The sequence below is a fragment of the Heterodontus francisci genome, chromosome 4 (assembly GCF_036365525.1).
Source record: "Heterodontus francisci isolate sHetFra1 chromosome 4, sHetFra1.hap1, whole genome shotgun sequence".
In the NCBI taxonomy this organism is placed as follows: Eukaryota; Metazoa; Chordata; class Chondrichthyes; order Heterodontiformes; family Heterodontidae; genus Heterodontus; species Heterodontus francisci.
In genome coordinates, this window is record NC_090374.1 from 188,583,641 (window position 1) to 188,598,590 (window position 14,950).

Here is a 14,950-nt window from a genome sequence, read left to right on the forward strand (position 1 = left end):
TCTGCACTCCCAACATCCAAGGACCATTCAGGGCCAAATCAGGGAAGCACCAGAATTGTGCTCAGGTCAGAAAAACAAAACAGGAGATCAGTTGGAATGAAGTTTCCTTCACTCAGATTTTAAATTGCAAAACGTGGAACTTTCACTCATCTATTAATTTCTATTATATAACAAATAGATAGAGAGAAACTATTCCCTCTTACTGGGGAATTCCAGAACAAGGGGCATAACATTAAAATTAACGTTTGGCCACTAAGGGGTAATGTCAGGAGGTAATTAGTGGAAGTTACTGGAAATCTGGAACTCTCTCCCACAAAAAGCTGTTGAAGCTGGGGGCCAATTGAAAATTTCAAAACTGAGATTAATAGATTTTTGTTGAGTAGGAGTATTAAGGGTTACGGAACCAAGGTCCATAGATAGAGTTGAGGTACAGACCAACCATCATCTAACTGAATGGTGAAACAGCTTTGACTTGCTGAATGGTCCACTCTTGTTCCTATGTAACAGAGAGGTCTTCTCCATTACAGAGAATAACAGTTCAGTTGTATCTTAAATAGAATCCTTTTCATTTCTGAATAAAAAGATGTTTAAAATGAGAATGTCATCACAGAAATGTCACTTGTAAGCCTTCTTTTGTTTGTTTACAAATGACAATGCAATGGCATAAATAGTCTTGGAACACAACTCAATTGCTACCACTTTGGAAACAGGGGTTGGGGAAGACTGGAGGCATCATGGGGAAGGCCGTGGGGGGGTGCCTAATTGCAGTGGTTCCTTAGGCAGGCAGGCTGGATCCAATATTGGCAACCTTGTGAGATATTAATGGTGCCAAGACCCCTGCAGCATCCATTGAGGTGATCACATGTTGACTACAGACTGCTAATGCTATGTGCCAGAACTCCACACAAGTTGGGATGGGACTACTTCATACTCAACATATTACCGGATGCTTGCTGGCAGGCAGCCCCATACATTGACCAAGTACTGGTGCTCAGCAAGTATTTTTCTTTTCAAAGGTCCCTTGGGTCTATTTCTATTCTCGGCAGCAGAGCTAGAACATGAACTGACCCTCCTGTGAATAGTTTCCTAGGCTCGCCTTTTCAGCTACACCGGCTCCTGCTTACTTGAGCTCGGTGAATCACCCAGTGCAGATCCCCTTAGCTGACTATCTATATCATCTCCAGTGCTACGTGCCTTCTCCCTGGCCATCTCCAGTGCTATGTGCCTTCTCCCTAGCCATCTCCACTGCTACATGTCTTCTCCCTGGCCATCTCCAGTGCTACATGCCTTCTCCCAAGCCATCTCCAGTGCTACATGTCTTCTCCCTAGCCATCTCCAGTACTACATGCCTCCTCCCTGGCCATCTCCAGTACTACGTGCCTTCTCCCTGGCCATCTCCAGTGCTACGTGCCTTCTCCCTGGCCATCTCCAGTACTACATGCCTTCTCCCTGGTCATCTCCAGTTCTACATGCCTTCTCCCTGGCCATCTCCAGTGCTACATGTCTTCTCCCTGGCCATCTCCAGTTCTACGTGCCTTCTCCCTGGCCATCTCCAGTGCTACATGTCTTCTCCCTGGCCATCTCCAGTACTACGTGCCTTCTCCCTGGCCATCTCCAGTGCTACGTGCCTTCTCCCTAGCCATCTCCAGTGCTACGTGCCTTCTCCCTAGCCATCTCCAGTACTACGTGCCTTCTCCCTAGCCATCTCCAGTGCTACGTGCCTTCTCCCTGGCCATCTCCAGTAATACATGCCTTCTCCCTGGCCATCTCCAGTACTACGTGCCTTCTCCCTGGCCATCTCCAGTACTACGTGCCTTCTCCCTGGCCATCTCCAGTGCTACGTGTCTTCTCCCTGGCCATCTCCAGTACTACATGCCTTCTCCCTGGTCATCTCCAGTGCTACATGTCTTATCCCTGGCCATCTCCAGTGCTACATGTCTTCTCCCTGGCCATCTCCAATGCTACGTGCCTTCTCCCTGGCCATCTCCAGTGCTACATGTCTTCTCCCTGGCCATCTCCAGTTCTACATGCCTTCTCCCTGGCGATCTCCAGTTCTACGTACCTTCTCCCTGGCCATCTCCAGTTCTACGTGCCTTCTCCCTGGCCATCACAAGTACTACGTGCCTTCTCCCTGGCCATCTCCAGTGCTACGTGCCTTCTCCCTGGCCATCTCCAGTACGGCATGTCTTCTCCCTGGCCATCTCCAGTACTACGTGCCTTCTCCCTAGCCATCTCCAGTGCTACGTGCCTTCTCCCTGGCCATCTCCAGTGCTGTACGTCTTCTCCCTGCCAGTGACATTGATGATGGCTTCCACTATTGGTGTCAGGATCTATATAGAGGCCAGACTTCCTCCTTATTTCATTTCTTTGCTATTTTGTGTGCCAGCCTCTCCTGTGGGAAATGTGAAACTGGATTAGTCTGTGCCTTACTGAAGGCACAGGTGTCTGAGGCAGTTTAGCACAGTGTACATGATGAGAGGAAGAAACAGCAATGTAGCCAAGGGCGGAATGTAGATGTAAGGGCGTGAGTGCCAGCAGAAAAAGGTATGGGAAAGGGCAGTCTTACCTTGGCAGTCCTGGTGAGGTCATTTTTTTCTTACACTGCATTCAGGTCCTGGCAACTACGTTTGTAGCATTTAATCACACCATCAGTTCTCTCCATTGCTGCTGAGAAATTTGTTTGTGTACCTGGTCTTCCATTGGAAGGAAAGAGGACCTCCTTCCTTCTGTTAACTTGCTCCTTGAGCACCTCCTTTGCTGCATCACTGAGTCCAGGAGGTGTTAGTTGAAGTCATGTTGCCTGCAATCCCAGAAAATTGCTGTCCACTATCCACCATTGGAAAGTACACTCACTTTATGGGGAACAAGTTGTCTTTTTGTGGTGTATTTCCCACCTTCCCAATCAGCAAACTGCATACACCAGTTAGCGCTGGTGGCCTGCCATTTGCATTTAAATTAGGCCCAGCCATGAAATTGGTACAGCTTCCCATTGACTAATTTGGGAATGTGGAGCAAAGGTCACAACTACCAACCACCCAATTTACACTTCATGCAAAAATTGGGAAAAATGACAAATCCTGCACAGAAAATCACTGATTGCGGGCAGGCGAATTTCTGCACACACTCGCTAAGGCTGTCACTTTCTTTGGCTATTGTCAGGTTGCAGAAACACCCCAATGTTGGCACTGTTTCATACCCCAATACATCTATTACTTTATTTTATTTATTTATTTAGTGATACAGCACTGAAACAGGCCATTCAGCCCACCGAGTCTGTGCCGACCAACAACCACCCATTTATACTAATCCTCCATTAATCCCATATTCCCTACCACATCCCCACCATTCTCCTACCACCTACCTACACTAGGAGCAATTTACAATGGCCAATTTACCTATCAACCTGCAAGTCTTTGGCTCTGGGAGGAAACCGGAGCACCCGGCGGAAACCCACGCGTTCACAGGGAGAACTTGCAAACTCCGCACAGGCAGTACCCAGAACTGAACCTGGGTCGCTGGAGCTGTGAGGCTGCGGTGCTAACCACTGCGCCACTGTACCGCCTTAACTTATTGTTAAAAATCTTGTTACAAAGTTGACTTCTCTGACTGGATCTGAGTTATTCATACCAGCTTTCTGATCCAGCGTGCGTGACCCTTCTGCCAGTTTAAACTGCCAAGTCAGTGATTATCAAAACAAAAGGCTCATTTGTACATTGGAGCCAGTCAGGGATGCAAAATCTAAACAGAACAAACGGACGATAAACACAGAAAATAACATGAGACTACGATTATGATTTTGGAAAAACTGTTTGGCCTTTTGCAGTAAATCTAAAGACCCATTGTCTCCCAACACCCTCAGCTGGTACCTGCAAGTAAGTGTACTGCTGTAACTTGATGAAATTAATGAACCTATAACTTTATCCACTCAGTCAGGAGCTCTGTACATCCAAACACATCAGATTATGTTCATAATTTACTTTCAGAAATATCATAATTGTTCTTTATTCGGCAGTGACTTGGCACAGTCCATCACTCTGTGACAAATGTGATTTTCTACACAACGTAACTTTGCATCAAAAGTTACTGAGACAATGAAGATACCAGTCTCTAATGTTTTGCGTATTTACATGTACTAATATGGCCGAATTAACAATTCTCGAGCCATGTGATGATGCTTTCTGTTCTTGTGCCCACCATTGGCAGCTGTGCCTAGGCCCCAAGCTCCAGAATTGCCTTCCTAAACTTCTCTGCCTCTCTCCTCCTTAAAACCTACCCTTTTGACCAAGCTTTTGGTCACCTGCCCGAACATCTCCTTACGTGACAGTGTTAAATGTTGTCTCATAATGCTCCTGTAAAGCCCCATGGAATGTTTTATTACATTAAAGGCTCTACATAAATGAGAATTGGTGTCATTATTGAGCTGTTGCCAATAAATCTCAACAAAGCCCATGAATCGTCTCAAGGAATCTTCGCAAACTCGTGTTCCATGAGATACAATGGTGTCGCCAACACCGCAGCAATGTTAAAAACAGCACATTCAGCTGGAATGTTTAAATAGTATGGATCCTTCTCAGCACCAGCCAAGACCTCGTTGCGAGACATTCTGCTAAATATGACAGTCTGCTCCTGAAGCCTTCGAACAGGATCTATCACTTACTCTTTCTGGATGGTCACAAGGTCATTCGAAGGCTCAATCTTGAGCTGATTGCACCCTTAAAATTATTATTTGTTTTTATTATTCATTCATGGGATGTGGGCGGCACTGGCTAGGCCAGCATTTATTGTCCATCCCTAATTGTCCTTGAGAAGGTGGTGGTGAGCTGCCTTCTTGAACCGCTGCAGTCCATGTGAGGTAGGTACATCCACAGTGCTGTTAGGATGGGAGTTCCAGGATTTTGATGCAGGGACAGTGAAGGAACGGCGATATAGTTCCAAGGCAGGGTGGTGTGTGACTTGGAGGGGAACTTGCAGGTGGTGGTGTTCATTTGCTGCCCTTGTTCTTCTAGTTGGTAGAGGTCACAGGTTTGGAAGGTGCTGTCTAAACAGCCCTGGTCTGTTGCTGAAGTGCATCTTGTAGATGTACACACTGCTGCCACTGTGCGTCGGTGGTGGAGGGAGTGAATGTTTGTAGATGGGGTGCCAATCAAGCAGGCTGCTTTGTCCTGGATGGTGTCGAGCTTCTTGAGTGTTATTGGAGCTGCACCCATCCAGGCAAATGGAGAGTATTCCACCACACTCCTGACTTGTGCCTTTAGATGGTGGACAGGGTTTGGGGAGTCAGGAGGTGAATTACTTGCTGCAGCATTCCTAGCCTCTGACTTGCTCTTGTAGCCATGGCATTTATATGGCTACTCCAGTTCAGTTTCTGGTCAAAGGTAACCCATAGGATGTTGATAGTGGGGGATTCAGCAATGGTAATACCATTGAATGTCAAGGAGAGATGGTTAGATTCTCTCTTGTTTAAATGGTCAATGTCTGGCACTTGTGTGGGGCGAATGTTACTTGCCACTTATCAGCCCAAACTCGGATATTGACCAGGTCTTATTGCATTTCTACACAGACTGCTTTGGTATCTGAGGAGTTGTGAGTGATGCTGAACATTGTGCAATCATTGGTTGGTCCTAGGACACTACCGTGAGCAACTCCTGCAGTGATGTCCTGGAGCTCAGATGATTGACGTCCAACAAACACAACCATCTTCCTTTGCGCTAGGTATGACTCCAACGAGTGGAGAGTTTTCCCCCGATTCCCATTGACTTCAGTTTTGCTAGGGCTCCTTGATCCCATACTCGGTTAAATGCTGCCTTGATGTTAAGGGTAGTCACTCTCACCTCACCTCTTGAGTTCAGCTCTTTTGTCCACGTTTGAACCAAGGTTGGAATGAGGTCTGAAGCTGAGTGGCCCTGGCGGAACCCAAACTGAGCATTATTGAGCAGGTTATTGAGCAGGGCAGCACAGTGGCAAGCACTGCAGCCTCACAGCTCCAGCGACCCGGGTTCGATTCTGGGTACTGCCTGTGTAGAGTTTGCAAGTTCTCCCTGTGACCGCGTGGGTTTCCGCTAGGTGCTCCGGTTTCCTCCCACAGCCAAAGACTTGCAATAGGTAAATTGGCCATTACAAATTGCCCTAGTATAGGTAGGTGGTAGGGGAATTGAGGGAAAGTGGGGATGTGGTAGGAATATGGGATTAATGTAGGATTAGTATAAATGGGTGGTTGATGGTCAACACAGACTCAGTGGGCCAAAGGGCCTGTTTCAGTGCTGTATCTCTAAATAAAATAAAATAAATTATTGCTAAGCAAGTGCCGTTGATAGCACGGTTGATGACACCTTCCATCACTTTACTGATGATTGAGAGTAGACTGATGGGGCGGTAATTGGCAGGGTTGGACCTGTCCTGCTTTTTGTGTACAGGCCATACCTGGGCAATTTTCCACATTGCAGGGTAGATGCCACTGTACTGAAACAGCTTGGCTAGGGGCGCAGCAAGTTCTGGAGCACAGGTCTTCAGTATTATTGCCGGAATGTCGTCAGGGCCCATAGCCTTTGCAGTATCCAGTGCCTTCAGTCGTTTCTTGATACCATGCGGAGTGCATCGAATTGGCTGAAGACTGGCATCTGTGATGCTGGGAACTTCAGGAGGAGGCCGAGATGGATCATTAACGTGGCACTTCTGGCTGAAGATTGTTGCAAATGCTTCAGCCTTATCTTTCGCACTGATGTGCTGGGCTCCCCCATCATTGAGGATGGGGATATTTGTGGAGCCACCTCCTCCAGTTAGTTGTTTAATTGTCCACCACCATTCACGGCTGGATGTGGCAGGACTGCAGAGCTTAGATCTGATCCGTTGGTTATGGGATCGTTTAGCTCTGTCTATCGCATGCTGCTTACGCAGTTTGGCAAATATGCATGCAAATGTCCCTAATTACAATGTCTAAACATAGGACATCTGCCAACGTTTTCAAGGTTAATCACCAAAAACTTTTCTTTACATGTATTTTTGTGAAACTTGCCAACTGCGTGATTTAATTTGCTGAGTTTTAGAGCTGGTATAGGCTAATTGTGCATTTAGGTGCAACTGTGAATTTTGTTGGAAGATTTTGGTTGAACCTAGCAAAGCATTTATGTGGCATTCATCAATGACTTTTCCACTAGGGATGTAACTCAAGCTCTGTTTCACCAATTATCCATTTCCATATACTTCAGCAGCAACCACCAGCAGCAGCGACTGCTAAAGTTTTTTAGAAACTTGTAGTTTACCCAGGTATCATCGACTATGCATGTAGCCGTTAAAGTGCCAACCACCATTCCTGTGGGGTACCTAAATAGGAATATACTAATACCACAAGGCCTGGCCAGAACAGAGATGTCCGGGTAATTCCCCCATCGATCATGCCTGGAGAGCACACTGCTGTAACTAACTGGTGATTGAGCTTATGCACATAGTTTGTATTGTGCAACTAACCCCATGTTCAATGCGTTTTGCTGGAGAAATAATCTTGCAGCACTTGGCAGATTCTGCTGTGGTTTATCATAGATTCAGTTGTCTGAGTAAATAGACTCTGTTTGCTGTCGTCTGTGAGTAATGTAAAATCACAAGTGCCACCCCACCTCCAACTCTTTGACTGACCTGGTGGTGTCAATATCCCTTTGAATAGAAAGGATCCTCGCTCTATTGAGCAAATGACACATAACTCTTGCCAGCAAATAACATGGGTCAATGCAGGCTTCATTGTGTTATATACCCAGAAGCCCAGTGGTAGTATAACACAATTGTATTATCAAGCAATTTACTTTTCATTAAAGATCTGTCCCAAATCACACCATTTCATTAATATGCTGAGACCAGTAAAGCCACATCAGTTTACATTTCCAATCTAAAACATATAACAAGCATATAGCATAGAATTCTGTATTGCTGCTTTCACAGAATTATCCAGACTTACCTGCAGTGCACTATTTGCCGCCATGAATTCTTGCTGTTTCTTTAGGCTTTCATCCATTGATTTAGACATAAAAAACCCCATCTTGGACCTATCAATTTCAAAACAAATAACAATATAACTTACTTTACAAATAAAATGTCGAGTATTCACTTAATAACTCAAAAAACTTTAATTGGCATTGGTAGTCAAAATATAGTGTCGTATGTTACAGAGGTTTCACCTTTGGATTTTGCACTAAAAATGGATCTTGCCATTTCGCAGTAACAAATGTGAAATTATTTTAATTCAATTGATTATATAGTTCATCCAAATGGTTTTTAACACAATGGGCTGGATTTTACGGGCACCCCCGCAGCGGGATCGGAGACAGGGGGGCACAGAGTATTGCGATGGGTGGTGGTGGGGGGGGGCAGTTGCCTCCATGTCGCCCAGCGATCTTCCCAAGGGCAAGATCGGCTGAGGATGGCCTTCCTGCCCAGAGGCCAATTGAGGCCCATGAGTGGCCTATTAATGGTCAATTATGGGTCTCTTGCCACCGCCGCTGGGATCATACCATAAAGCTCCTCTAGATTCTCTTACTCCACCTTTTTTCTTTCAATCATTCAGGGGATGTGGGTGTCGTTGGGCATTTATTGCCCATTCCTAATTGCCTTCCTGAACTACTGAAGTTTGTGTAGTGAAGATAGCCCCTCAGTAGTCATAGCATTTTGGAACCGAGTGGCTTGCTAGGCCATTTCAGAGGCCAGTTAAAGTTGCTGTGAGTCTAGAGTCACAAATAGGCCAGACCAGGTAAGGGTGACAGATTTCCTTCCCTCTAAAGGATATTAGTGAACCAGATGGGCTTTTTATGACAATGAAGTAGTTTTGTGGTCACCATTACTGAAAGCTAAAGACCAGTTCTATGAACAACTCCATAACATCATTAGCAGCATCCCCAACACCGAACACCTATTCCTGCTGGGGGACTTTAATGCCAGGGTTGGGGCCGACCATGACTCATGGCCCTCATGCCTTGGGCGCTATGGCGTTGGAAGGATGAATGAGAACGGGCAGAGACTGCTTGAGTTGTGTACCTATCATAACCTCTGCATCACCAACTCGTTCTTTCACACTAAACCCTGTCACCAGGTTTCATGGAGGCACCCAAGATCACGTCGTTGGCACCAGCTAGACCTCATTGTCACAAGGCGAGCCGCCTTAAACAGTGTTCAAATCACACGCAGCTTCCACAGTGCGGACTGCGACACCGACCACTCCCTGGTGTGCAGCAAGGTTAGACTCAGACCAAAGAAGTTGCATCATTCCAAGCAGAAGGGCCACCCGCGCATCAACACGAGCAGAATTTCTCACCCACAGCTGTTACAAAAATTTCTAAATTCACTTGTAACAGCCCTTCAAAACACTCCCACAGGGGATGCTGAGACCAAGTGGGCCCACATCAGAGACGCCATCTATGAGTCAGCTTTGACCACCTACGGCAAAAGTGCGAAGAGAAATGCAGACTGGTTTCAATCTCATAATGAAGAGCTGGAACCTGTCATAGCCGCTAAGCGCATTGCACTGTTGAACTACAAGAAAGCCCCCAGCGATTTAACATCCGCAGCACTTAAAGCAGCCAGAAGTACTGCACAAAGAACAGCTAGGCGTTGCGCAAACGACTACTGGCAACACCTATGCAGTCATATTCAGCTGGCCTCAGACACCGGAAACATCAGAGGAATGTATGATGGCATGAAGAGAGCTCTTGGGCCAACCATCAAGAAGATCACCCCCCTCAAATCTAAATCGGGGGACATAATCACTGACCAACGCAAACAGATGGACCGCTGGGTTGAGCACTACCTAGAACTGTACTCCAGGGAGAATGCTGTCACTGAGACTGCCCTCAATGCAGCCCAGCCTCTACCAGTCATGGATGAGCTGGACATACAGCCAACCAAATCGGAACTCAGTGATGCCATTGATTCCCTAGCCAGCGGAAAAGCCCCTGGGAAGGACAGCATTACCCCTGAAATAATCAAGAGTGCCAAGCCTGCTATACTCTCAGCACTACATGAACTGCTATGCCTGTGCTGGGACGAGGGAGCAGTACCCCAGGACATGCGCGATGCCAACATCATCACCCTCTATAAAAACAAAGGTGACCGCGGTGACTGCAACAACTACCGTGGAATCTCCCTGCTCAGCATAGTGGGGAAAGTCTTTGCTCGAGTCGCTCTGAACAGGCTCCAGAAGCTGGCCGAGCGCGTCTACCCTGAGGCACAGTGTGGCTTTCGTGCAGAGAGATCGACTATTGACATGCTGTTCTCCCTTCGTCAGATACAGGAGAAATGCCGTGAACAACAGATGCCCCTCTACATTGCTTTCATTGATCTCACCAAAGCCTTTGACCTCGTCAGCAGACGTGGTCTCTTCAGACTACTAGAAAAGATCGGATGTCCACCAAAGCTACTAAGTATCATCACCTCATTCCATGACAATATGAAAGGCACAATTCAACATGGTGGCTCCTCATCAGAGCCCTTTCCTATCCTGAGTGGTGTGAAACAGGGCTGTGTTCTCGCACCCACACTTTTTGGGATTTTCTTCTCCCTGCTGCTTTCACATGCGTTCAAATCCTCTGAAGAAGGAATTTTCCTCCACACAAGATCAGGGGGCAGGTTGTTCAACCTTGCCCGTCTAAGAGCGAAGTCCAAAGTACGGAAAGTCCTCATCAGAGAACTCCTCTTTGCTGACGATGCTGCTTTAACATCTCACACTGAAGAATGCCTGCAGAGTCTCATCGACAGGTTTGCGTCTGCCTGCAATGAATTTGGCCTAACCATCAGCCTCAAGAAAACGAACATCATGGGGCAGGATGTCAGAAATGCTCCATCCATCAATATTGGCGACCACGCTCTGGAAGTGGTTCAAGAGTTCACCTACCTAGGCTCAACTATCACCAGTAACCTGTCTCTAGATGCAGAAATCAACAAGCGCATGGGTAAGGCTTCCACTGCTATGTCCAGACTGGCCAAGAGAGTGTGGGAAAATGGCGCACTGACACGGAACACAAAAGTCCGAGTGTATCAGGCCTGTGTCCTCAGTACCTTGCTCTACGGCAGCGAGGCCTGGACAACGTATGCCAGCCAAGAGCGACGTCTCAATTCATTCCATCTTCGCTGCCTTCGGAGAATACTTGGCATCAGGTGGCAGGACTATATCTCCAACACAGAAGTCCTTGAAGCGGCCAACACCCCCAGCTTATACACACTACTGAGTCAGCGGCGCTTGAGATGGCTTGGCCATGTGAGCCGCATGGAAGATGGCAGGATCCCCAAAGACACATTGTACAGCGAGCTCGCCACTGGTATCAGACCCACCGGCCGTCCATGTCTCCGTTATAAAGGCGTCTGCAAACGCGACATGAAATCGTGTGACATTGATCACAAGTCGTGGGAGTCAGTTGCCAGCATTCGCCAGAGCTGGCGGGCAGCCATAAAGACAGGGCTAAATTGTGGCGAGTCGAAGAGACTTATTAGTTGGCAGGAAAAAAGACAGAGGCGCAAGGGTAGAGCCAACTGTGCAACAGCCCCAACAAACAAATTTCTCTGCAGCACCTGTGGAAGAGCCTGTCACTCCAGAATTGGCCTTTATAGCCACTCCAGGCGCTGCTTCACAAACCACTGACCACCTCCAGGCGCGTAACCATTGTCTCTCGAGATAAGGAGGCCCAAAAGATTACTGAAAGTAGCAGTTAATTCCATATTTTTTAAAATTCACTTACTTTAAATTCCCCATCTGAACTCATGCCTCCAGATCATTAGTCCTGGTCTCTGAATTACTAGTCCAGTAACATAACCATTATGCCACAGTTCCCATTAATTACTGTCATTACTCCATCGTTGATCTTGTCCCCTGCTACTGTCCCAGGCTCAAATCCTTCTTGAACAATATCCCTCTTTTCTAACCTAGGCATCTTCTGTCAGTCACGCTTTGCCCATTGGTAAAAGGCACAGAGCAGCCTAACCAACAATCATTACGAGGACCACTGCAGGCCACCCCAAAACCAGCTACCTTTTTGTTTTTCTCTACAGCTTTTTCTTGGGGTCATAAAGGCCATTTAAGCTCCATCTGGTCCGGCATAAATCTTGGAGTCACTGCTGTCCCATCCACTCCAACTCTCCCACGATTTCCTCATCACCTTTAATACTGAACTTCTGGTTTGACTCTGTAGTGTACCGATGGATTACTTGGCCTGGATTCAGGCTTCACAGCTTGTCAGCAATACACAGAGATGACCAAACCATCAAAATAGCTTGTGTCTCTTGGCAAGGACATTGGGCGAGTGGTATAATACACCACCTGCCCAAAGTCAAAATCGCCACCAAGGCCCACCATTTCTAATATCCTGATCATAGATGAGGCTGTTTCTGATCAATGTTGGTTTTCTCCAACATTTCTACTCTGCAAAAAAACACTATTGAACTCCTTCTGTAATGCTCCCAAATTCACCTCCTCTGTTCTGCCACCTGCCATGTCATCAGTGTTGCCATGGTCATTCTCAGTAACATTCTCTACCTTCAGCATCCTTGTCGCCACTAGACCCTGGATGTCCTCCCTTTCCTGATGCTCCCCGTGCTATAACAATCACAATCTCGAACTCGAGGGCAGCAGATTTGAGTACACAACGGACACTACTACACATGTACTGTTTAATCTGGTTTGAAGAAACCCTCGTTGTTCCAAAAGGTCCAGGAGTTCTCTTCTTGACACACTGGGCTGAATTTTACTAGCCCCTCGACATCGGGGTTGTGGCAGGGGGCATGTAACATACTTGCAGGAGTGGCCCGCCACAACCCCGCGCCAAGAAGGCCCCACCGCATTTTACCGGTGGCAGCAAGGCCTCGGTGCGGCACCCCTACCCCCCCATTATGTGGCGGGGCCTTCAGTTACATATTTAAATCAACTTAAATGAAATGCAAATAAACTTACCTGGCTCCAGCGGCCAACCCATGCCGATTTTACGGCCGCCAGCCACACCTCGTGCACCTTTGGAACTCCGTTTAGAGTGGCAACAAGGATGCTATTGGGGAGGGGGGGAGGAGTGAAATTATCAGGGCGGGAGCGGGGAAAGCACTTTTTATTGCCTGGGGGGATGATGGGAAGGAGTTGAAGGGCAAATGTGAGAAGGTTGGGGGAGAAAGTTCAGGTCGGGAATAAAATAAGTATTCTGAAGATAGGGCAATAAAAATACCATGCGGGGTGGGGGTTGGGAAAGGGCCTCCATCTAACTATTCACTAAAATCAAATGAAAACTAATAGACCTTTAAAAATGTAAATTTTTGCTAAGGACTTGAAGCCCTTTAGGAATGGTGCCAGCACCTGCGCGATGGTGCTCCGCCCCCTCCATTTAAATGAGCCCCCGTGCAAAATATCGCAGGGGCTCAGCTGCGACGCTTCTGTGCGTGAAGGCCGCCGAGTTAAAAGCACGCCGCGGAGATGTGCAGCGCACCAATAAGATTCAGTCCACTCTTCCTCTTCATCTGCTTGACTCCTCTGTAGCCTTTGATATGGTTAATCGTTAATCAAGCTACTAAGCACTTAAGTGATAGAATCAATGAATATGTTTTAGTGGACTATGAATTAATGATCCAATCTAATCAGCACAGCCTTTGTATAAACAGAAATCGTCAGACACTTTGGAGTCATTTTTAAGCTAATCCGCCTGTCGGGAAACTGACGAGATTGGGTGCAGCCCTGGTATTACACCTCGACTGAATATACTCTCCATTGAAGTCAGTGCGGAATAATATTAGGCAGGGTGTAAAACCTGCACTCCACCTGATTCCGTCCAATCACAGGGCTTTCAGCATGACATTGGGCTGTCCATTGTACGAGCCAGGTACCTTGGTGTTGCAGACTCACTTCTCAAAATTGAGATGGTAAAATTTAGTTTTCAGTTCCCCTACAACATTGAAACCACTCGAGGCAATGGAATGTGACTGAGCACTCAGCACACTGTTCCTCATCATCCTGCTTAACTTCTTTGCAACCTTTTGTATGGTTGGCCATTACATCCTCTTTCATTGCCACTGCTGTTATTCATCCATGTAAGCTTCTTCCTGTTCAGCTTCCTTTCCAAAAGTCCACTTGGCACAGCTGGTAGCACTCTCACCTTGAGTCAGGATGCTGTGAGTTCAAGCCCCATGAAAGGTTTTCATGTACAATATAGGCTGATACATCAGTGCAGAACTGAGAGTGCTGCATTTCCAGAGATGTTCTCTTTCGGCTAAGGCATTAAACTGAAGTCCAGTCTGCCTGTTCAGACAGATGAGAAAGATCCCATGAAAAAGCAAGGAGTTCTCCCATTGTCCTAGCCAACATTTCTCCTTCAACCAATGCCATCAGAAACTGTGAGCGCATTTCAAAAGTAATTAATTGGGTGTGAAGTGCTTTGGAAGATGCTGAGAATGTGAAAGGTACGATGTAAATATAAGTACTTCTTTTCCTACCCATCGTAATACAGTCAACACTTCTGCTTTACATGAATTATCACTTTCAGTGTGCTTAATTTTTGTTAACATTTTTGTTCCTTTATACTGCTTCAGGGCTATTTCAGCCATAAACACAGTATCAGCTTCCATATCTACGACACCACCCTTCACTCCCCAACTCTTTTAATTTGGTCCAATTTTCTGTCTAACATCATATCTTGCAGGATTTAAAACCTTCTGCAGTTTAATGTCAGAAAGACTAAAGCTTTCCAGTTTAGTTGCCACCAGGAACGTTCCATTTAGGTTCAGATTCTAGCTTCCACCCATGGATCCATAATCTGCTCAGTGATGCTCAGTTTGGGTTCCGCCAGGGCCACTCAGCTCCTGACCTCATTATAGCTTTGGTTCAAACATGGACAAAAGAGCTGAATTCCAGAGGTGAGCTGAGAGTGACTGCCCTTGATATCAAGGCAGCATTAAGGAGCCCTAGCAAAACTGGAGTCAATGAAAATTGGGGGAAAACTATCTG

General features: G+C 46.7%; 1 protein-coding gene across 1 annotated transcript in view; it reads right to left on the minus strand.

Annotated features, from left to right (window-relative positions):
• plgrkt (plasminogen receptor, C-terminal lysine transmembrane protein) overlaps positions 1–14,950 on the minus strand; it is a 102,499-nt gene that overhangs the window by 75,446 nt on the left and 12,103 nt on the right. The window contains exon 2 of the mRNA XM_068028964.1: positions 7,946–8,033. Within this exon, the coding sequence (XP_067885065.1) occupies positions 7,946–8,026 (81 nt within the window). The 5' untranslated portion in view covers positions 8,027–8,033. The remainder of the gene's footprint in view (positions 1–7,945; positions 8,034–14,950) is intronic.